Here is a 25329-nt window from a genome sequence, read left to right on the forward strand (position 1 = left end):
GACAGGTTGCATGGTTCTTTGTTCCACCAGATCCTGCAGGACCAGAAGAAAATGAAGAAGCTGGCAAGAAGAAGGCTGATGGAGGCCAGAAAAAAGGGAAGGGACTTTCAAGTCATGAAATCGTAGTGTTGGATGACAGAACACAGGAATCGGTAGTTATCTGTTGCCAAACAGGGAAGGAAATGGTTAGCCTGAGGGACCAAAGGTGTCTGGCCAAGGGGTAGGGCAGGCTGCATGCCAGATAGAGGCAGACTTATTAGGAAAATATGTTTTTTGGCCCTAGAACTCTCAGTGGATTAATCTGGGAAAATCCGCTTAGAAACCCTAAGAAATGTAGATACAGGGGAAACAAAAATTTGTTTGAGGTCCTGCATAACCTTGCCCTTATCCTGCAGGGTTTTAAACAACTCTGCAGCAGCAGTGCCAAAAAGACCCTGGTTATCTAAAGGATACATTAGAAACATTTTGGAATAAAAACCTGTTTCCTGGATGACTCCGCCTTGATTTGTTCAGCCACCTCCCCAACAGATCAATATAGTTGAAAACTGGCTCTCTAACCGTCAGCTGATATTAAACCCTAACAACACAAAGTTGTTTATTTCCTCCCCCACTTGTAAGTCTTCCTCACTACTCTATCATAAAATCTTATAATGGTACCATTATCTCCCCAGATGCACAAACCAAACTCTTAGGCGTCACAATAGACAACACCCTCAAATTTGATATCCATGTCAATCAAATTATCAAAACCATTAACAAAAAACTTGGCTCCCTGTATAAGATCAAACCTTTCCTTACTCCATTTGCTAGGACTGCTATTGCTCATTCCCATCTACTCTCCACTCTTCTCTATGCCTCCCCTCTACTCACTAATTTGAACAAATTCGCTCTTAGCAAACTCTCCAGCTGTTATAACCATACTGCTAGATTTGCAACAGGACCCACCACTGTCACAACCTAAATCTTCTGGGGTGGCTAGAATGGCCTAGCCTACTTCAGTACAACCAGTTTATAATTGCCCATAAAGTTCTCAAGCACCCTGATAATACACCTGCACTTAAAAATATCATCAACCATTAGAGCAACTTGAGGTAACTTAAAAATATCATCAACCCTTATAGCAACCTGAGGTCACTTTGCTCTTCTAATAAACTACTGGTTTAAACATCCAAAATCAACAACTCTGCTGGGGACCCTCTGTTTGCTAACTCTGTTGGCAAAACATGGAACTCTCCTCCTGCTGATCTTATTCTTGAACCCTCTCTTACTCAGTTCAAGAAAAGCTTCAAGCTATACTTTAAAACTCACTGGCTATATCCTTGTTTAAAACCCAACTAGATCCTCCTCTACAGTCTGTAATTATGTTACATTGCCTAGTCAATTTCTCAACACGGTTTTAAAAATGTATGATTATATTACCTGCTTGCTCAACTGGAGCCTGTAAACTGGGTGTAACTTGTAATCATTTTGTTATTTTTAATCCAAAAGAGAAGTACAGGCGCAAACCAAAGGCTGGCAACAAAAATCAGCATAAATCCAGTCACTCAGGCTTATTCAAGCATCAAAAATAAATGCTAGTTCAAACAATGACTGAATCCGTGGCAAAATCCAAGCCGTTTTATTGGTAAGCACTTTCACCCTGTAAGGGCTTTTTCAAACCATAAGAAACATTGAATAAAATCAAGTCACATTTTATAAGGAAATACGGATCCCATCAATGTTTTATATTTGTCTTTATACACAGATGTGCATTTTGTTATATATATATTTTTATATATATATATTGTTTATAGTTTTTCATATATATATATATATATATATATATATATATATATATATATATATATATGTATTGTTTTTGCATATTGAAAAGTTTGAATCAGGAATAGGAAGTGAGGTCAATAACTTCAGAAACTGGTTTTCCAGATAAATAGAAAGGGAAGACAAACAGATGTAGACTGTCTTAGGGACAAATGCCTGACAAATATCATACTGAGTATGGTTGTGAGTAGCACCCAAACAAAAGAGGAATTTCTTCTATCTGTCTTCATGGAGAATCTGCCTCCCCCACTCACATATCCCTTTCCTGGATGACTTGAACACAAACTACAAGGAGGAAAAAAAGAAAGGAAGGAATCCCAATGGGGCACTTATCTGTAGAAGGCTCAATAGATGAACCAGGCATGGTAAATGGAGTACAGACAGAATTCCGAAGTCGCGTTCGCATTGGCAGCAAAGAATTGCTGAGGATTAGGTGTCCATATATCACATATGTGCCTTGCGCGTAGGACATACATCTAGCGTACAGCATCAGGAAGGTCTACAGGCTTTGGTATGCTGGCTGGATATTAGGCCATCCTTGGCAGGATATCCCAAGTATAAAGAATACTGCAACAGTGATAAGGAAGGACATCATGGTATCATGCTTTCTGGACTGTCCTAAGCTTTCGAGCTTTCAGAATGAATTGCTGGAATTAGCATTTCATGTTTTTCAAAGGGAAATGTCCTCGTCACCAGAGATGCTCTTCTTAGAGATAGGAACTGAGGTGCTTCTGAACTATACAAAGACCCTATTGATGTTCATAATAATGCCCAGAACTAAAATCCATTACCAATTATTGGGAAGCTGATACCTCCTCCCTTGGTACAACCAGTCAAAGAAATTGTTAGGCAACTTCAGAAAGGGAGAGAAATGGGATTAAGCAACACCCAGTTGAATTTTCATAAGACAAAATGGGGACCACTGATCAGGAAGGGCAAAGAACCTTTGGTGCAAAACCTCCAAAGTATAATGAATAATTTATGGGAGAGATCTACTGGCTCAACTGAAAAATCAGAAGGAAACCCATCAACAGAACTGAAGAATGAGTACTTAATTAGTAATTCTGTAATGCAATATTAAACTGTTCTGCAACTAACCTGTGTAACTAAGATGATTGTTGTTGACAGCCCTACTGTTAAATTGTCAATAACATTTAGATGGAAAAAATCTACATTTAAAAGTCATGCTTAGAAACTTGTTCCACAAGCTCAGTTTGCTGCACTACTGAAATCTTCCATCACACTCCGAGACCCATTGTGCATGTGAGAGCATATAATGCATAATTTCAAACTTTTAGCAAAGCAACCATGCTAATGAACCATTAGCTATTGAATGCAACTGATCACTTGATATTCTCAATGCAGCAAAGACAAATGTCACACTAACAAGCTTGCTCTTCAAAATACACCTGCATGAGCACCCATGAATTGCAGTGAACATGCTCAAGCAAGTCAGTGACCCCCTGTAAGGTAATATATTTTATTTCTGTACCCTAAAGAAGTGGTAAAGAGCACACCGGTTATCACACTTCAGCAGCATGAATCTAGTCTACAATTTCCATGCCAGTGTTCACACCCTAAGACCACCATGCCATCTTTTGTATGCTAGCACAATGATGGTACCTAAACTGATCATGCTAACTAGCTTCCTGATGTTGCAGGTCACATACAAACAACATTAATGTGTGTGACCATTGGGGGGTGTGACACCCCAGCACTGGACCAGTAATCAAAGAGCCTCAATTCTCACCACTGGCAACAGTGTGGGACGTACACACTGGGAGAATAACAAGTACATACAGAGTAAAGAGCAATTTCCCTTAAGAGCACAAGGAGACCACAGTCAGTTTGGTGCTGGTTTCTACCTCTTTCTTCAGATCCCCAATAAGACTCCCCACTGGCACAACTATAGAGTTCAGATCTCAGCTAAGTGGCCAAGCCAGGACCTCCAGCGCACGCGTGCGCGCACACACACACACACACACACACACACACACACACACACACACACACACACACACACACACACACACACACACCCTGGGAAAGGCTGGCACAGGTTTACTAGCTATGCCCCCTTCTGCCCAGACTATAACATAGTTTTAACTGCCACCAGCCACTACTTATCAGCTAATTTAAGGCCCCTAGCAAAGGGTGTCCAATCTTACTGTGTAATGCTACTACTAATACAAATGGTAGTTTGACCAAGAGCAAGGCTATTAGGAGTGACCTGCACAGTGTCATCAAATAGATATGCAAGTACTCTAAGAGCGTAAATATCTCTAGACAGACTAGCCACAATTGAAATGTTTAAATATAATAAAATAACAAGAAAATACTCAGTAAACAATCACAGTTACTTCACACTTCAAAGCACAGGAAATACTTAATACAACATTGCAGGACAGCCTCAAATAAATAAGGAAAACATCTAAGCTATACTTCACTATATTCCTAACTGTATCTAAGAGAAATTACTGTACCCTAGAAACTTACTATTACAGCAAGGCAAGTGTGGTGAATGGATCTTCTAGCTGATGTTGCTGTCAGGTCAAAGACAAATATGGAATGCACAGTCTCTTTCTCTCAGAGAGTTCTTAAATTAATATCTCAATTACCACCACTGTGATGCTTGCAGCATGACATCATCTTCTTGTTATCTGACTATCCCGGGTGAAAACCCCCACTGCAGCTGATAGCATTTAGCATCTACCTGTGAAAACACATACATCTTAGATCTTTTGGCAAATGGTGGAAGTCGTAAAATAATTTACATTCCACCACATCTAAAGACAATAAAAAACCTTCTAGTTCTAGACATTATGTCTCCTGTTGCACTGAAACTGAAAGATAACATCTTTTTTATTATGTGGTTATAAAACAATTTCAACTATTTTTTTTTTTGAAGTTTTGCAAGTTAACCGTCTATGTGCCATTTCCCACTATTAAAACATATACATTTACACAGTTACAATAGTTTATGCACATTTCTGTTCTTTTCCAGTAGGGTACACTGTCGATACATTTTTAAGCTGAGTACTCTACAACATATCTCTAAAGCACACATCTGTACAATCCATCTTATATGACATACAGTTCTAATACATTTGTAACACAAGCATATGAATCATGTCGATATTCACAAATGACACAACCATTTACAAAATTCCAGACAGCTGTGCTGGCAGTATCTCCCTCTGTCACACTTGTATATAAATCATATTAATATTCACAAATGACATATAATTATTTACAAAATTCCAGATAGCTTGGCTGACAATATTTCCTTTTGTGACAGGGGGTAACATAGTTCTTTGGAATGTGACCTAGTGAATAAACATGGCTTCCAAGGTCACTAATGTCAATACGGCTTGCAGCAAAAAGAGCAAAATATTTTTTCTTGCTGCATAGAGATCACGAGAAATGGGAAAATCTTCTGAGAGTCCACAATATAGAGTAGATACCTGGCACAGTTTTTCAGGGCAGTGTTGGATGCAATTAGCATACCCACTCTGATGAACAGTACTGGCACTACAGTGAGCTGTGGAGGTGCCATCCTGACTTTCTTAGCTAGTGTGAAGAAGGTGTCAGAGCAAGGGCCCTGAGATGTATTATAAATACTTGTAATAGCTGACTGCCATTTAATTTGTCTTGCAATTTATATAACTTAGTACTGAACATCTGATTTAGGATGTGTTTTTTTATCATCTACTTCATCTCAGGAGACTGTTTTGGTGAACATTCTCCTTTACCAAAGGAGAATGGAGTGGTCCTCTAGGCAAGAGGATGCATATGGATGATTTTGCATATAAAATATGTTCTAATTTAAAATCATGTTGATGCTATAAGGATATTAAATATAATCATGGACCACGTAAATATACTAAAATTGGCAAGTATCCATGTTATACTTGTGTATGCTGTAAAAATATTGAGACTAATAGTATGTGTATACATCCCAAACAGGAAGGGAATATGTGTTTAATATCTATGCTACATGTAATACATATAACATAGTGTATTTAGCAAACTGTGTAGCCTGCACATCATTTTACATAGGAAAATATAGCAAGAAACTGAAGGAAAGCATCACAGAACACAAGTCAGAAATTAAGAGGAATGTGGCCACAAATGCATTGGCTAAGCATATGGCAGAAGGGGGTATAGAGCACAAATATCAGTTCAGAGTAATAGAAATTATATATAAAAATATAAGAGGTGGAGATCTGAATAATGATCTAGAGCTTTGTGAATATGAATGGATCACACTGCCAGATGCAGACCAGAGACCAGGCTTGAATGTAGCTACTAGTATTAAACCTGTTCTCAAGAGGAAACAAATGCATGTGCTATAACTATTGAGCTGACTATGACTTTAATTCCTTAACTGAAGTTTACAAGTGAATCATTCTGATAGGGCTGTGTTTTACTGGAGTGCTTTAAAAGTGCTGTGATTTTAATGGCTCTATACATTGAGGAAGGGATTTTTCTTCCTGAAAGCTTTGTGTTTTTGTGAGAAATAAATTGTACTGCTGCTGCATTTTACTCAATGTGTCCATACCTGGAATTTATCTTTTGTGTGCTACAAAGGAGGATACTGCCAGCTCAGCTAGCTGACATTTTGTAAATAATTATATGTCATTGTTGAATATCTAAATGATTTCTGTAAGATGCTTGTGTTACAAATGTATTAGAACTGTATGTCATGTGTATATCAAACAGGTTTGTACAGATGTGTGTTAAAAAGTTATTTTATAAAGTGCTTGTGCTTAAAGTGAAACCACAGTGTGCCCTACTGGAAAAGAACAGAAATGTACATGCACTATTGCAACTGTATAAATACATATATTTTAACAGTGGAAACTGGAATACAGGAGGTTAACTTCAGAAAAATAATTGAAATTAAATTACTTTATGGCTACGCCACAAAAGATGGTATATTTCAGTTTCAATGCAGCAAGGAGAAACAATGTCTAAAACTAGAGAGCTTTCTGTATTGTCTCTAGGGTGAAATAATTACTAGTTTTGAAATGTAAAGTAATGTTTTCCAAAGATCTGAGGTCTGTGTACTTTCACAGGTAGATGCTAAATACTGCCAAGCTTCCAGCAGTGTGGGTTTCACCTAGGATAGAGTCAGATAACAAGAAATTATGTCATTCTGCAAGCTATCGCGGCAGCAATATTTGAGATATTAATGTGAAGAGTCTCTTAGTGAGACAGGGCATTCTGTATTCTGTCTTAGACCTGACAAGAACCATTCACCACAACATCTGCCTTGCTCTGATGAAGTAAGTTTCTGGGGAATAGTATAATTCTCTTAGATATAGTCAGGAATATAGCCAAGCTTAGTTTACATATTTTTCTTTATTTGAGACTGTCCTGCAATGTTGTTTTAAATATTTCCTGTGATTTTGAACTCTGATGTCATTGTGAATATATACTGAGTATTTTCTTGCTCTTTTATTATTTATTATTAAATCTATTTAAACCTTTCATTGTGGCTGATCTGTCTGAGATATTCAAGTTTTAAGAGTACTTGCATATTTATTTGTGGGCCACTCCTAATAGCCTTGCTCTTGGTCAAACTACCATTTGTATTAATATTAATATTACACAGTAGGATTGGACACCCTTTGTTAAGGGCCTTAAATTAGCTGATAAGGAGTTGGCTGGTGGCAGTGATAACTACCTTACAATCTGGACAAAAGGGGGTATAGCTAGTAAAGCTGTGCCAGTCTTTCCCAGGTGTGTGTGAGTGTGTGTGTGTGTGCGCGTGTGTAAATCAAACCTCAAAGAGTGCGTGTGTCAGCTACTTCAGCAGGGACACGAAACACTGGCTGGACATAGAGGGTGCTGGAGGTCTTGGCTTGGCCACTCAGCTGAGATCTCATCTCTATAGCTGTGCGAGTGGGGAGTCTTATTGGGGATATGGAGAAAGAGGGAGGAACCAGCCCCAGACTGACTGTGGTCTCTGTGTGTTCTTAAGGAAAATTGCACTTGATGCAGAGAGCTGCATCTGGAAATACTGTGTGTGTATCTGTTATCCTCCCAATGTACGTCCCCCACTGGTGCCAGTGGTGAGGATTGAGGCTCCTTGATTACTGGTCCAGTGGTGGGGCATCACAAGAACCATAATGCAACTTCTCAAAAATTAAATTATATAGCAATAACATCATGGCTTACTTAGCACTTCTCAGACTATTCCCATGCATATTTACACTGAAATGTTTTCTTTGTTCTGTTCCTACCATAAAGTGTGATATTTCAATGGCACTGTTAACAAATTTGAAGTTTATCGACTTTTTTTGTAGCCTTGTAGTTAGTAGAATAAGAAAGCACACTATCATAAAAATAGTCCATGCTGGATGAACCCTACTTCCTATTCTGTCTAGTACTATTATTTTTCCATATTCCATTAAGCAGTACTTAATCAATATAAAATACAGGTGATTGGCTAAAAGGTACTCTTAAAACTGCTTCACTCTAACCACTTATACACTATAAAGCATCTGAAAAAGTATTCAGGTTTGGTTATTATTCAATAGTGTTTTGTTTCATTTAAATTTCAATAAACCTGCTCATTGTTTAATACTGTTAAGTGGAAGATTTCCCACTTCCTAATCAAACTTCACTTGTAGGCTCTAAAGAATGTACTTTTTGGTTGTTCTGATTTAACTTTTTGTTTCAGTTGTGGTCAGCTATTTACTCATTATCTCTGTTTTACCTCTTACTATCTATAAGTTATCATTTAACAAGGTGTTAGTTATGTAACTTAGTAACTACACTGGATCTCTCATAAAATGCAAAGTATTTTATTAGACTGCAGGTTCTGCTTCCTAGGTACTGTTTATATATCAGAAGGCCATAATATTCATTTGTTAACCAGGTAAGTGAACTGGTCATAACAGACAAGCAGCTGAAGTTTAATAAATAAGTAGTGCATAGAGCGCAGTGATAACATTTCAATATACAGAGAAAAAAAATCTGTTAAACGCTTGCATAGCATGAGATCAGATTTTATCAAATATTAAGTATCCCTGATCAGTTGTTAAGACTGAGTCTTGCGCTTGGCAGTTAAATCTTCCAGTACTGACCAGCAAATGCAGCAGCATTAAAAACAAAAAAAAAAAAAAAAGAGATTTGTTTCTGCCTGCTGTGTGCGCCACTAATGTGTCCCTGACTTTTTTTAACATAACAAAATCGCTTACACTGTCTTTCTGACAGCTCTCAGTTAAGTGTTTTACAGCTTTAAAAGGAGGCAAAAACTTTTTTTCTTCAGTAACTAGTAATACACCGAGCACATAAAGCTCCATGCAGCACAAAGAATTATGATCAGGCCCTTGATCTCATCATGGGCACCAAGGTTACCCTCTTGAGCTTGTCTCTAGGAGTGAAGTTCCTGGCATCCATGTCTCAAACATATAATACGCCAGTTATGATCACTGACCCGCTCATAATCCTCTATGTTAACAATGCTGCAGCCAGAATCATTCAAAATGTGGAATTCTATACAGCCAAAACCTCTCTCTCTTATAATGCCAGATTAGCCACATCTACAGCATACTTACTTTCATCATTTATGTGCCCAGTGCAGCTACTTGTATAGGTCTTCATTCTCTAGATACTCATAAGATGAAACTGCTTACAATAAAATAGCTAGGTTTGCTGCCAGCGATCAATATAGGGTAGATCACTGCTGTCTTTTTTGTTTCCTAAATGAGTTGGAGTGGAGCAAATTTACTTTTTCTCAACAAGCTTTGCTTTCCTTTTTAGAGGAGAGATTCAAGCTCTAGTATCAGGTGATTAACAAGGCCATATTCTAAAGCAAGCTCTTGAAACAACTCTCTCTCTGGTTGAGTGACTGTTGTTTTTAATATCCAATAGTCAGCTGGCCATGTGTGAAAAACTGATAATGCAGTAGACAAACTGTCTGAAAAGGGTCTTTCTTAATGTCAAGCATCAACCCCTCCCCATTTCAAGCAACAGATGCAAATAAGTGATGTTATGGAGGCTGCAGAGATCAAAAGGTAATTATCTCTGTATTAGGAAAAAAGTTCTTATTTTAATGGCAACGGAAGGCCAGTAAACAGCAGACCTTTACTAATATGAAGTGTCCTTTCTCAAAGGGTTCTGCAGAAAAAAAAATATGACTGTTGCTCTCTGCAGTACCAGACCAAAACACTGGCTGTAAGGCAGTAGATAATTAATCACAAAGACTGATCTTTAGATCATAAAGAATTTCTGCAAAATCATCTTGTATTCTCTTCAATGATTCAATTCTTAATGTTAAAATTTCCTCAGCAGCACAACCCCATAATAAGCTTTTTATCAACATCAAACTTATTTCTGCAATGACAGAACCACAAACATTTGGTGATGGAGACCAAAAGTAAAAACTTTTAGTTATGTACTCACCATAACTTCAGATGTTTGGGATCCATCTCGCCTACATTCTGACTGATGGGTTCGGAGCCGATCCCTCGGCTCCGACTCGGCACGCTTATGCCAAAGAGCGAAGTCTCTTATTGGCTGAGCTTACTATATCCCAGGATGCACCACTACCAATCCCCCAGATCTAGTTTGTCCGCATACATGCACACACGCACGCACTGCTTATATAACATCGACAGATGATACAAGATAAAAATAGTAGAACTCAAACCGTTCCATCTCTTCTGATCTCCAAGGCAGGGGAAGGAGGGTGGGTATTAGGAATGTAGAGATGGATCCCAAACATCTGAAGTTATGGTGAGTACATAACTAAAAGATGTTATGTGATCCTATCTCGCCTACATTCTGACTGATGGGACAGCGTCCCTAGCACCTGAATCCTGGGTGGCTCACTGGAAAACACTCCTGAGTACCGTGGAACCAAATGATGCTCGCCCTTTAGATGCCACATCCAATTTATAGTGGGAAATGAAAGTGTGCGGGTTGGACCAAGTAGCCACAGCACAAATCTCAGAAATAGCGAGCTTGGAATGAAACGCAATAGAGGTAGCCGCCATAGCTCTGGTAGAGTGAGCTTTGATAGATGTTGTAAGTTGCTTATTTGAAGAGGAATAAGTCTGAGTTATGCAATCTCTAATCCATTTGGAAATAGTAGCTTTAGTGATGGTTTTACCCAATTTATTATCTGAAAAGGACACAAACAATTGGTCTGTTTTTCGAATTTGTTGAGTCCTGTCTAGATAGAAGCGCAATTGCCTGTGAACATCCAATTTATGCAAGGTGTATTCCGCTTCATTTGAAAATTTTGGAAAGAAAACTGGTAGCTCTAGAGATTGTTGGAGACAGAGACTAGAACAAACTTTGGAACAAAAGATGGATTAGGCCTAAGTGATACTCTATCCTTGTGAAAAATCAAGTACGGTGGTTTGATAGATAGGGCTTGAAGTTCTGAAACTCTTCTTGCAGAGGTAATTGCAACTAAGAAGGCAGTTTTCCAAGACAGATATTTCAACTCACATGTAGCAGCCGGTTCAAAGGGGGAAGATGTTAAGGCACGAAGTACCAAATCAAGATCCCACGGAGGCGCAGGATGAAAAACTGGGGGTCTTAAAAGCACAGCACCTTTCATGAAAGTTTTACATAATCTGCTGCTCATCAACGGTGGGTCTATGGACTCGTGAAATTTGGAGATAGCTGCTAGTTGGACTTTAATAGTAGAGACTGAAGATCCTTGATTAAACAAGGATGTTAAAAATTTCAAGACCTCTGGTATCGGAGCAGTAATAGGGTCTAAGCCTCTGAGTTGAGCCCAGATAGCAAACCTCTTCCACTTACTGAGGTACAATTTCTTAGTGGTGGGTTTGTGGGCTGAAGATAAAATGTGAATAACTTCCGGGTCTAAGGTGTGATTTCTGACTAAGGTCGGAAGTGGAGGAGCCAAGCTGTTAATTTCAAAGTGTGAAGGGACTGGTGCTGTCGTCCCGACTGATGAATCAACAGGTCCGGAGTTAGATCCAAAAACCAAGGACCGTCCAGAGCATATTTCTTTAGGTAGGGGAACCATACCTGACGAGGCCAGTACGGAGCAACTAGAATCATTGTGGACCCCAATTGGGAAGCTTTCTGGATGACTTTGGGGAGGAGTGGAACCGGAGGAAAGGCATAAAGTAGTCCTGTTGGCCAAGGTTGGACTAGAGCATCCGTAGCTGCCTCCCCCTGACGCGGAGTCAAGGAAAAGAACCTTTTGCACTTTGTGTTTTGTGGTGTTGCAAACAGGTCGCAGCACGGGGTCCCCCATCTTTTGAAAACCTGAGCTGCTACTGTTTCGTTCAGCGACCACTCGTGAGGAGAGAGAATCGTCCTGCTTAATCTGTCTGCCAATATATTAGATTTTCCTGGAATGTGGGTCGCTACCAGGAAGCGGTTGGTAGCTACTGCCCATTCCCACACCCTCATGGCCTCTCTGCAAAGGTGGTAAGATCTGGTCCCTCCTTGTTTGTTTAGATACCAGACCACCGACATGTTGTCTGTGTGGACAGCGATAATGCCTTGAGGGAGAAACTTGTGGAGGGCTTGTAGGGACAGAAGTACAGCCCTCATTTCCAATACATTGATATGGAGAAAAGTTTCGTCCGGAAGCCAAGAACCCTGAACTAACCTGCCCAGACAATGCCCCCCCCCCCCACCCCGTCTGGGGGGCATCCGTTGTCAAGGTGGCCACCGGAGGGGGTATAACAATAGGTCTTCCCTGATTCAGATTGGATGGCTGAAGCCACCAGCGGAGGTCCCGTTTGCACGTTTCTGTAATCAGTATGAGATGATTGAGGGGGAGATCCTGAAAAGACCATTGTGTCGATAACAGCCACTGAAGAATCCTCATGTGCAATCTTGCCAGTGGAACTAGGAGAACCGTGGCAGACATTGAACCTAAAAGTTGCAGGACCAACCTGGCTGGGGCTTTGGATCTTGGAAGCAGGGCTCGGACTTGACCTTGTAATGTTTGAATCCTTTCGGTAGGAATGAAGATGCGCATCAATTTTGAGTCTATCTCTGCTCCTATGAATCTTATGCGTTGAGAGGGCAGCAAGGCAGACTTTGACCAATTGAATGTAATTCCCAGGGAAGCACCCAGGGAGATGGTGGCTTGTAGGTTGTCTAGTAGTAGATGCCTGGTGGTGGCAGTCAGGAGCCAGTCGTCCAGATAGGGAAACACTTGGAATCCGAGACTCCTCAGGTGAGCAGTCACTACTGCCAAACACTTGGTGAACACCCTGGGGGCTGTGGTGAGACCAAAGGGCAGTGCACAAAATTGGAAATGACTGTCTCCCAGGCTGAAGCGCAGATACCTCCTGGACGCCTGATGTATCGGTATGTGATAATAGGCGTCCTTGAGATCTATGGAGCACATCCAAACATCCTTCTCCAACAAAGGGAGAATGGATTGTAAAGTGACCATTTGGAATTTGGACTTCATGACGGACTGGTTTAGTTTGCTGAGATCCAATATGGGTCTCAGGTCCCCTGTCTTTTTTGGCACTAAAAAGAACCTTGAGTAATTTCGGATCCGATCTGGTCTGTGGGGACCGGTTGGATGACTCCTTTCTAGCAGCTTTGAAGCTTCTGCGGCTGCAATTTCCCTTTGACTGGGTGGTGGGTCCGGGATTTTTGGACGGGGGTGAGTGTGTGAAGGGAATGGTGTAACCTCCGGCAATAATCCGCAGCACCCATCTGTCCTGAGTAATAGACTCCCAGGCTTTTAGGTGCTTGGCAACGGCACCCGACTGGCTCGAGCAGCACAGCCGGGCAATCCCTCATGAAGTGTGGGAGGCTGAAGAGCCACGAAAGGACTCGCGGTCTCCAGTGTTGCGGGGCCCTCTGCCGCCTCTGGGACGGCGTCTCACAGAAAAATTTCCCGTCCTCTGCCTCTGGAAGGGAATCTTCCTGCTGTTGAGGAAAGAACTTCTGTGATTTGGAACCACATCTTCCCTCCTCTTTTAGCCTTGGGATAAGGCCGAAGGGAGTGGAATAACGTGCTCCTACGGCAGATAAAGTTTTTCCCTCTTGCTCACAGCGGGTAAGAGTGTCTTTACCTTGGGTCCAAACAAAGAGGACCCATCAAAGGGAGCGTCGGCGAAGGAAGACTTGAGGGCCTCCGCGAAATGACACAAACGGAGCCAGGCTTGTCTCCGTAGAGCCACGCCTGTGCCTGCTGCTCTGCCCGCCCCTTCGGCCGCATATGAAATGAGCCTCATGGACGAGTTAGAAATCGAGGTAAGGATAGCCAACTGAGAGCTAACCGACTGGGCTAGCTGCTCAGGTAGGTTACCTGAGAGGGAGTCTGACAGCTCCTTGACCAGATCCCTCTGTAGTCTGGTGAAATGTGCCAAATAATTCAGGGACCTTAGAGTAAAGGCCGCTGAAGTCAGGGTGCGCTTCCCATACCGGTCCATGCTCCTAGACTCCTTATTAGGAGGATGGACGGACGTTGAAGCCTCTGCCACGTCCTGCTGTGTAGCAGATGCCACCACCATGGCATCTACAGCCACGCCTTTCGTCAAGAACTCCTTCTCGGGTGGGGCAGACAAAAATTTGTTAGGGCGAGAAGGCACTGGTTCCACAGTATCTGGATGTTCCCCCGCCCTCCGACAAACCAAATCCAGGAGCTCGTCGAAGGGCGGAGACACCCAGGAGGCGGAGGGCTGAGCCCCAAAGGCCTTGAGAAGCACTGACTCATCAGCGGAGGGGGGTTTGGAAATCCAGCCGCCTCGTTGCTTAAGGATCTCTAGAATGTCTGCAAATGAGACATCATCCGAGGACGACTTTGGGGACCCCTCCGCATCATCAAGATCAGTGTCCGATGTAAGAGACTCGGGGGAGTCCACGTGCTTCCTCTTGCACGATCTCTTCCTTGGGGGCTCCTCTGAAGACAACTCCGAAGAACCCTCAGGAGGAGGGGAACCCCCAGTGGGGGTAACCTCAGGCCCCGGAGCTCCGCTGCCTAGAGACAGGGGAACTGCCAAAGACCCAGTCTCCATGCCCAGGGAAGGTGCCGGTAAAGCCGTAGAGATGGCCGAAGATGACTTGGCCAAGGCACTCCTCATAGCTCTGAAAGCCGGACCCCCCCAGAATCCTGGGAGTGTCCGGTCCCCGGAGCCATGATAGCAGACGGAAGTCCCGCAGCCTAAGCACCGAGAGGGAGGCTCGGAACCGACAGCATTGGTCCCGAAACGTCACCCCCGGGTCCAGCCGAAGAAGTCCGCGTGCTAAACTCAGACCCAAAGGCCGGGGTTGGAGTAAGGGTCGGAGCCGACCCTAGGATCTCTACTGGCTCCGTCAGCACCTGCTCCGACGGAGCCGAAGCGGTCGGAGGAGGAATGGCAATGGAGTGGGCTATCGGCTCCGAAACCAATTGGGTCGGAGCCGAAACAAATTTTTGAAAGACTGGGGACTGGAACAGTCTTTGGAGCACCCTGTCTATGTCCGAATCTGACATCCTTGATGACCTGGAAGAGACCGAACGGGTCCGAGTAGGTCTCTCCAACGGCTCCACGGGACTAAGGGACCGGCTCCGAGGCGACTCGATAACTATCGGCGCAGAGGGAGTGTCAATCAATTTCCATCGGTGCCGAAGAGGACTTCGGCGCCGAGGGGGAAGTGTCTGAGCGGACAACCTTCATCGGCTCCGAGATCAGTGGAGCCGATGAAGGTGGCCCGCCTCTCGATGCTCCAGCCGTCGGCTCCGATACCAGAGGAGTCGAGACTGGAGGCATCGAGGCAGACCGTTCCACCCTCGGCTCCGAAGTCCGTGGAGCCGAAGGAGAAGCCTGCCTATGTCTTTTGGCGGTCGGGTCCGACGGACTGGTCGGAGCCGACGCCCTTTTCTTTTTAGCAGGAGAAGGAGAGGATGCTAAAGCTTCTTCAAAGGAGGGTTTGATAAGGCCTTTCAAAATAAGTTTATTTTTCCTCTCTTGGAGGACCCTCGAGGAAAACGCGTGACACACGCTGCAGGACTCCTGCAAATGTTTGGCGCCCAAACAATATACACAGAGAGAGTGGTCGTCTGTGATCGACATCTTAAAATTGCACTTAGTGCACTTTTTAAATCCTGAAGGCCTAGGAGCCTGTGACATTATGGCAATCCAAACACAGAAAACTAGCCAAGAAGGAACACAAGAAACACACTGACTAACTCTATAGAATTTTCTTGTTCTCTCTTCTTCTTCTTTACTTTCCTCTCCTTTTAATAAGGACTAACACAACACCAAAAGAAGTAGATTCAATAACCTTAAGAAAAAACAGGAATTAGCCAACAACGAACTGACAGGGGAAGGCCCTTCAACTCCGATGGGACCTCTAGTCTGTCAAAAAACAGTCACTACACAATATTTTACCAAGGAAAATACTCATTCAAGCACAAAAACCACTAGGTAGCTGTTAAAACAGCTTTTTGTTGAATTTTAAAGAAAATCCTGACAGAAAGTTAGGGAAAAAACACTACTTAGCTCAGCCAAGCTCGAGACCACGTCTTTGCTTGTTAGCGGCAAACAAGATCTGGGGGATTGGTAGTGGTGCATCCTGGGATATAGTAAGCTCAGCCAATAAGAGACTTCGCTCTTTGGCATAAGCGTGCCGAGTCGGAGCCGAGGGATCGGCTCCGAACCCATCAGTCAGAATGTAGGCGAGATAGGATCACATAACATCAATACTTTCAAGATTCAAAGATTCAAAAGATTCAAAGAAACTTTATTGTCATTTAGGAAACACAAGTGCAGCCTAAACAACATTTTACAGGAAAAAACAAACACAAAGACAGACATGTACTAAAGAATAAACAATAACTATAGTACACAAGTAAGTATCTAGGTAGCTGATGTACATGCTTGTACATTATTTTTATACACTGAACAACAATGACTACTAGATGACTGACATATGTAAAGAAAAGTACACTACACACAAATTTGAGATTGAGTGATATTGCACATAAGGAAATGATTGGAATTGCACTTGAATGAGAATATATTAATTTTAGTATGCAATGAATACATAGAATTACTGTATGGAAAAACAAAACAAATAAAACACTTGTAGTGCAGGTGAATTCGAATGGATTCAGGTAGCATCTTTATGAAAATAAATTACTATATACCTGGAGATGTGGTCCCAGTTTAAGCGTTTTTGATGTGCAAGGATTAATTTTCTTCTTTGTGAAAAATAAACTTTTTCTTTTAGTTGAGCTGGCATAATTTTCCATTAATGCTGATGAACACGGATCATCCAGTTTATCCGCTAATGGTGTCAAGAGCAATGCTCTGGTAAACATACTTATTGACTAAAATAGAAAAAAATACAGTATTAAGGAAAAGGCTATATTTCCTGAACAATAATTTTACTTAAAAACAAAATGTGCATGCCTAACTTAAATGTCGATCCTGCTTTGCATATTCAACATTTTCATGTCACAATATCATAAGTGTTGCATTTCTAGCTTGGTAGCATTCGGAATATTTTTTAAAAGAAAAGATACAGCAGTGGATGAACCTCATCATGGTTCTGACATGATCAAAGAAAAGTGATGGACACTAATAATGTGTGAAATGGGAGCAGAAAAAATGCAGCTAGAGAAAAAGCATGTTCACTGATCTTCGTCTTCCCAAAACCTTGTCTATCTAACTGTATGAAATAAAAGAGTAGAGATCGGAAAGGGTAGTTTGCAGTAGGTAGCCATCCTATACAGTAATAAAAGCAGTTAACTGTTGCTCTCTTCCACTTCAGTGACAGATGGTGAAAAAGCAAAAGTAGCTCATAGCTATACAGGAGCATTTCCACTTCTCTCTTTTTCTGTTACGATAGGACAGCCTATTCTAGGGTATAATAACCTGCAGAGAACTGAGATGGGTTATATGGTACTGCAGGTCAAGAGAATGGCAGATACCATGCATATAGATGCAAATCAAAGCTTTAAGCATGTCTAGTAAGCCTATGAGAAGTACAGCAATAGTCTTTTGCCTTTAAAATAATTCTCCACTGAAGATCATGGACAATGTGAAATTGTTTTCTTCGCATCCACCCAGACATTTAACTTCAAATTGTCTGGCTTTCTTGCTTGCAATGAAAGGCTGAAAAAAACTTTATAAGTGTGATGAAGTCAATTGCTCAGAGGTCTACAGGGGATACAGTAATGGAGACAGTCCACACTGGAAAATAAAAATAAAATAAAAAAAAGTTGTTTTCCACATTAGTAATGTCAATGATTACGGAGAAAAACTGACATCACGTAAGAGTGAGTTCATAACAGCAAGCAACATGGTTACACAAGCATTAACAAACTGGCATTTTGTCTTCCATCTGTGAAGTTTAGTGTTAGTTTACAGACAGGAAGGTTACATTAGACAGATCAACAGATATGTAGGTTGACAGACAGTTATACAAACTGATAGGCAGAATGACAAACAGATTAAGAGATGCATCAAATCAGACAGATTAAGTTATACAGAAAGACAGCTACTTTTTCTGTAAGGGGATCACCTCTTTAATATCCCCTGCATCCACTTTTTTTATTTAAATTGATAGTGGGGGGGGGGGTAAAGGGATATCAATCTCCCTTACAAACAGTATTAAAAACAGTCAATAACTGTACTGGCTCCAGAAAAATCCAATACACATTAACTCTTTCCAGGTAATCACCAATCATTTAATCTCCCAATGCTGTCAGCATGATGTGGCAGTGTCAAATTATGCTGTATTTATTTACTTATTGATTGACTGGGAAAATACACTGGGTCAGGAATGCATTTTCAGTGGAGGCCCGAGGAGAAAAGCTCCACTACTAAAAGATGTACATAGATAAAGGAATTAAACAATTTGAACATATATATATATATATATATATAGAGAGAGAGAGAGAGTTAAAGGAATTAAACAATTTGAACAAAGCCAGTTAATAAAATTAACAGAGTTGTTATATACATATATATGTGTGTCAACAACTGACAGAGTTGATATATATATATATATATATATATATATATATATATATATATATATATATATAGATCCCCTACTAAATCCTGAACGCACACATTTCCGATGCCCAAAATACAGAGACCAAAGACCCAAAACATCAAAAAACCAAAACCGTGAAATTCAAAATCGCGAAAAGTATACCAAACATACAGCACACACACAAGCATTCACACACCCTCCCTAGAACACAAACAAACAAACCTACACCTAAACCTCGCCCCCCCCCACACACCCCTACTTAAATATTCTAACTCCAAGGTCGCACTACACAGACATACATGAAAAAAACACCACATACCACCATTCCCCTCGCACACATACCACATTCACAACACACACTTACACGCACACTACAACCCCTAACCAACACATACACAGAAATACTTACCCTACCTTCCACCTACCCATTCACAAACCGCAACACCAGAACCGTGAATTTCAACATCTCCGATCATCGGGATTTTGAAATTCGTGCTTCTGATCTTTCGGTATTGTGGGGTTTCGGCACTCTGGTCTTGACAGTTTGAAATTCGAGATTTCAAACTTTTGAAGTTGTGTAGTGTTCATTGTCTGTGTGGTGATTTGAGGTAGTGCCAGCTAATCCAGGAGGAATAGGGTAGTGGATGTGTAACATATGCCAGCATAGCTAGCTGGAGTTTTGTAAAGAATTTTATGTCATTTGCACATCAAGCTGATTTGTACAGATGCTTGTGTTGAAAATGTATTTGTAAAGTTGCTTGTGTTAAAAATGCACCAACAGTGGGTCCAGCTGGACAGAAAAGAAATACACCTGTATGTCAGACTGTATTATAAATGTTGAAATGAATATATTGTAACAGAGGATACTAGAAAAGAAGAGGTTAATCTTTGTCCGGCTAACTATGAAAAATAGACCAATTAAATTACATGGTTTAGGCCATAAAGATTGTATCTTACAGTTCTGATTGCAGCCAGAGATAAAATGACTGAAAACCAGGACTAGGAATCATAACGTATTGTCCCTAGGGGAAAAGTAATTTCTCCCCTGGAAGGGTGGAAGTTTTTGAAATGGTTTTATAGCTTCCAGATGCTATAACACATCTCAAAAAAGTTAGCTGAGTGTGTATTATTATGGTTCAGTTTCTAGTAAAGGGGATGGGAACCAGAAGTCAGTTGACCAGATGTATGTGATGTCATTCTGGAATCCAGCACTGAAATGATGCTTTAATACTAGATGAGACAAAACTCCTTTGTGAAACTTGACAAAGAAGACCCACTCATCCACTTCATCTCGCCTTGCTTTAGGAAGTAACCAGGAAATAGTAATTCTTTAGACAGATTCATAGGTAGGTTCATAGGTAAGTACTAGGCTATCTGGCCGAGGGCATCTTTAGGCCTAGCCAGAATGTGTTGGCTTTCGCCACCCCCTTAGATTAGTTCCCTGTGCCTCTGTCCAGCACAGCCATTAGTTCCCTGTGCCTCTGTTCAGCAGAGACACTGCAGTGATCCCCGGGTAAATTTTGTTTCCCATCCACTTGTCAAGATTTCTCTTGAAGAGTGTTAGTGAGGGGCTCTGCCTAATGTACATTGGAATCCTGTTCCAAAGCATGGGGAGTCTCTGGGACAGGAATCTATCCCTCCAGCAAGTCCTATTTATCGTTGTGGTAAGGATTAGATCCCTAAAGTGTGTGGCTCCCGGGGATTTGTTTTTTTTTAGGTGGAGCATGTCCATCAATTCTGGGTAGGACATGGCCTTGTATGTCAGGCAGAGATCACCTCTGACTAAGCGGTATGCAACCAAGTACAGCTGGAGTTTTTTCAGTTGGGCTGCATAGGGCATCTGTTTGAGGCCAGTTATCCTCTTGGTGAGGTACTTCTGTGGTCTTTCCAGCTGTTGCAAGTGTCTTGTAAGGTACATCCCAAATGGGGCGTTATACTCTATGATGGGTCTGATAGTGATGAGTAGAGGGGCACAATAACCTCTTTTGTTCTAGATGCGAACCCTTTTGTGATTAGGTGGGCCACATAGAAGGATTTTCTAACCACCTTGGCAATATGATTATCAAAGGAGAGATTACTATCTACTTGGGTCCCCAGATCCCTTATTACAGTTTCTGTATTTAGGGGACTTCCACGTATGTGGTAGTTCGCAGGTACTTAGTTTTTTCCAAGGGGATGACTATGCACTTTTTGGCATTTAGCTTGAGGCCATGATTTTGACACCAGGTATCCATCTAAGTGAGACCCTTCTGAAGGATGTCTGTATCAGCCGGAGAGTCAATTACGGCCCCCAGTTTGCAGTCATCTGCGAACTTGGTCAGCCATAGTCCTCCTGTGCTTGCCTGTACCTCTGAGAAGTATATACCGAACAGGAGGGGTCCCAGGACTGAGCCCTGGGGGATGCCACTTGTAACCGGTTTAGTCTCGGACCTAGAGCCTGCAACTTTCACCGTGTGGGTTCTATCTGTGAGCCAACTGGCAACCCAACTTGTGAAATAGGGGTTTATTTTCAGGCTGGTGAGCTTGTCTATAATACCAGAATGGGGAATGGTGTTGAAAGCCTTTGCGAGGTCTAGGTAGGCTGTGTGGACCTCCTTTCGCTCGTCTAAAGCCTTGGTAACTGTCTCAAAGAAGTCCACCAGGTTTAGGAGGCATGATCTGTCCTTAAAAAAGCCAAACTGGGTTGGGTCCAATGTTTGGAGGTTCCCAATGTCTCTGTTAATGAGTTCCATGATGATGCGCTCCATAGCCTTGCAGACCAGGCTAGTCACGCTTATGGGGCGATAATTCCTGGGGTCCGTTGTGGCTCCACCTTTGTGGAGCAGGATAACTGTTGCTGCGCGCCACTCTATGGGTATGTAGCCTGTAGAGAGGCTGAGTTTGAACAGTGTGTTTAGGTGAGGGGTTAGTTCATTTTGGAGTTTGTGTAAGACACAGCCTGGGACACCATTCGGTCCCATTGAAGCTGTGTTTTTGGCTTTGGATAGTGCTGTTTTAACCTGTGTGTCAGTGATTGCTGGGGCTCTACATTCTTCTGGTATGGTTATGGGCCCTTTAGGGGTTGAGAAGGGGGTGAAGTTTACACTAAACCTGTCTGCCAGAATGTTGGCAATATCAGTCGGTTCAGTGTATTTTGTGCCATTCTGCACCAACTCAGAGCAGATCCGAGAGTTTCCAATTAGGTTCTTGACATAGCTAAAGAATGCTTTGTGGTTATCTTTGGAGTCCTTGGCAATTTTCCTTGCGAACCTAGCCTTGGAGGATTTTAAGAGGGATCATAGTTTCTTGTTGAGACTGATCAGGGATGTCTTTCCTTCTTGGGATTTTACTCTTTTCTGTACTAGTTTCCTCCTTCTATTGTATAGTTTGTTTATGGCAGGGGTCCATCAGACTGGTTTCCTTTTCTTGGAGGAGTGAGTCTTGGTTTTGCTTGGGATAGCATGATCCATAGATTCTTGCAGGTGCTCACAGAGTGCCTTTGTAAGGGATTCAGCAGCTTGGACAGCGTTGTCCCTTAGCATGGGGGTTGTGAACCTTTCCACCTCGGTTTTAAGTAATGTGAAGTTTGCTTTTGAAAAGTTTTTCACTGTGGTTTCCTTGACTGGGGGTGGGGGCGGAATGTGGATATCCAGAGTGATTAGTCTATGGTCTGATCTAACCAGCGAGGGGTTGACCTCCAGTGTAGAACACCGGTCGCCTATGTTGGTGATGACCAGGTCCAATATGTTGTCACCTCTGGTGGGGGTGTTGACCAGTTGATCCAGGGCGGTCGAGTTTATAAATTCTAGGAAGCATTGGGCAAGGGAGTTAGTACTTTAGTAGTTCTCCCAGTTAATGTTTGGGTAATTGAAATTACCCAATATTAGGGCGTTTGGTAGGACCTTCATATTTTCCAGTGTGGCCAGAAACGCAAAATGGGGGTCCTGGGTCATGGTGGGTGATCTGTAGCAAGCTACAATTTGAATTGAAGTTTTGCCCGTTGTTAGTTGCAACATGGATGATCTCTGAGACATTGTGCTGTGCCACTAACCTGGAGGTGTGGTGGGTATCCTTGATGAATATGGATACACCCCTGCCTTTTGGGTTTTGGTCCGGGTTCTGTGGCTGAAAAGTATGGTATGAGTTATAGCCTGGTAGTGCTGGGATGCTCTCTGTAGCCTTAAACCAGGTTTCTGTTATTGCACAGATATCAATGTTCTCAATACTGAGGAGTGCCTCGAGTGCATGCATTTTGAGGTTTAGACTTCTGGCGTTGAGTAGCATTACCCTTAGTTTTTGGTTACTTATGCTATTTACGGTGGTGGGTTTGTCTTTTGAGCCTTGCCTAAAAAAGGCACTATGGGGGCGGCAAAAGCCTTGGCCAGTATTCGAAAGCCTAAGGGTGACAGGTGCAAGCCATCTTTTGCGAAGCAAGTGGCTTGTCGAGCATGTCATCCCAGGCGGACAGATACTGGATCCCTTTTGAATGACAGGAGAAACTTAGCCAATTGTTGAAAATGATCATTTTTTTCTTTATACTGTGGCATCATTCTTTGTGAGGGCAGGATGCTACTCAGGGTCAGGGTCATACCGGCTTGGGGTACGTGATCAGAGAGCTCTTCCATGTCTCTTTTCATGTAGTCCAGGGAGGTATGCCTCAGGTCATTCACACCAACATGGACAATGACAGAGTGGTATTTGCACTTGTTCTGGAGCGACCCGAGTGTTTGTGTTATGTGACGGATTCTGGCGTCTGACAGGCAGATAACTGTAACCTTCTCCTTGTCCAGCCTAGTTAGTGGGACATCAGTGTGCCTGACTATAGAGTCACCTGTTACTAGTGTGTTGGGTATATTATTTTGCCTTAAGGGCTTTGACTGCGTGGCACACTGATTATGTGAAGTACGTGTTGCATGGTTTCTGATGGGGTGTGGAGGTTGCTTGCGTGCCTGCTTTAGAGGTCTCTGTTGCTTTTGCAGATTTTTATTTAGAGCCTCTGAGTATGTTTTCGTGTGTTATTTGCCGGTGTTGGTTTAGTACGTCTATGTGAGACTGGTGGTGTGTTGTAAGTATTTTCCTTCTCTTGACTGTCAGTTCCAGTCTTGGGTTGAGAGAGCTTTGCCTCCAGTTTGGCTGCATAATTGCATCTCTCGCATATATTAGTGTTTGGTGGTAGGAGGAGAGGGTTGTCTGTGTACATGAGGCAGTTGTAACATTGCCTCAAAATGCCCAGATTCACCATTTGGACTGGGGAGTACAATTGAAACTGCCCTTTGGACGTGCCTGAATAGGTAAAGTGAGCTGTCAGGAAAACATAGTGAGATAAGTTAAGTATTGTTTTTCTGTTCCTGTTTGAATCTATCCATATATTTACTGTGACTGAAACTCTGGTGTTTACTTTTAATAGATATTTAGTATTTTCATGTTCTTTTATTATTTATTAAATATATTTAAACTTTTCATTGTGGCTGTTTTTTTAGGAAATATTTAACCTTTGAGAGTACTTGTATTTATTTGGCGACACTGTGGCCGCTCCTAAAAGCCTTACTGCATTGGTCAAACACTATCATTTGTATTAGTATTAATTTTACTCATATAACTGTGTACCCTCGTAATAGTCTTGGAGTGGCTGGTTTTGGAGAGTTGTGGTGGCAGTATCGACCTTATAGTCTAGGCAGAGGGGGCATAGCTGGTAAATCTGTTCCAGCTTTTCTCAGGTGTGTGTGTGTGTGTGTGTGTGTGTCAGCTACTTGGCGCAGGGACACAGAGCACTAGTTTCACAGACAGAGTGGCGGAGGACTTTTGGAAATACTTTCTGCATCTATCTTTGCTCCAAGTGAATGTCCCTCACCTGTGTCAGTGGTGAGAATTGAGGCTCCTTGATTACTAGCCCACAGGAGGGACGTCACATATTGGTGAACAGTGGGGTGGACATTAAATGAACTTCTGCAGCCTGTAGGCAGCCATCACCCAAGGTGTATGTACTCTCAGCAGCCACAAGCAATACATACAGAGTTTCATTTTCACAACAGTTTTATTTATTTTTTGTTTGTTATTTAGCCAGGGAAAGCAGGCAAAGATACAGAGATGTCAGCAGAGGATTATGGTAAGGTGACAAATAACCAATTGGCTAAGGTGTGTGAAGCCAAAGGACTGGTGCATGCTAACCTGACTAAACATGAAATGATTTCAGCCTTAGTTGCAGCTGTAGACTAGACCAGCAACCAGTCTGGTGATGGAGATTTGCAGCCCTATGAAACAGAACAGTTCAACCTTTTCCTCAGAGGACTTAAAAATCTATCTGGAGTTAGACAGACTTGAACTGGAGGACAAATGTTTGGAATTAGAATCAGCGGAGTGAATGCAGCAGGCAAAACATATGGAGTTAGAATCAGCGAAGGGACTGCGGTGTTTGGAGGTCAAAGAATATGAGAGACTGTGGTGTCTGCAAGCTGAAGAAAATGAGAAGCCGCGTCAACATGAAAGGGAGATGCTGATTCTTCGTTAGGGTCATGGAGGTAATAGGGAAGCAATAAAGGTCAGTAAATGTCTTCCCCAGTTTACAGAGGGTGA

At 42.1% G+C, this 25329-nt stretch overlaps 1 protein-coding gene across 1 annotated transcript in view; it reads right to left on the reverse strand.

Annotated features, from left to right (window-relative positions):
• MYBL1 (MYB proto-oncogene like 1) overlaps positions 1-25329 on the reverse strand; it is a 1413299-nt gene that overhangs the window by 109062 nt on the left and 1278908 nt on the right. Inside the window, exon 15 of the mRNA XM_044067371.1 lies at positions 16922-17104. Within this exon, the coding sequence (XP_043923306.1) occupies positions 16922-17104 (183 nt within the window). The remainder of the gene's footprint in view (positions 1-16921; positions 17105-25329) is intronic.

Source organism: Protopterus annectens, chromosome 3.part1, assembly GCF_019279795.1.
Source record: "Protopterus annectens isolate FY-2018-M chromosome 3.part1, PAN1.0, whole genome shotgun sequence".
Lineage (NCBI taxonomy): Eukaryota > Metazoa > Chordata > Ceratodontiformes > Protopteridae > Protopterus > Protopterus annectens.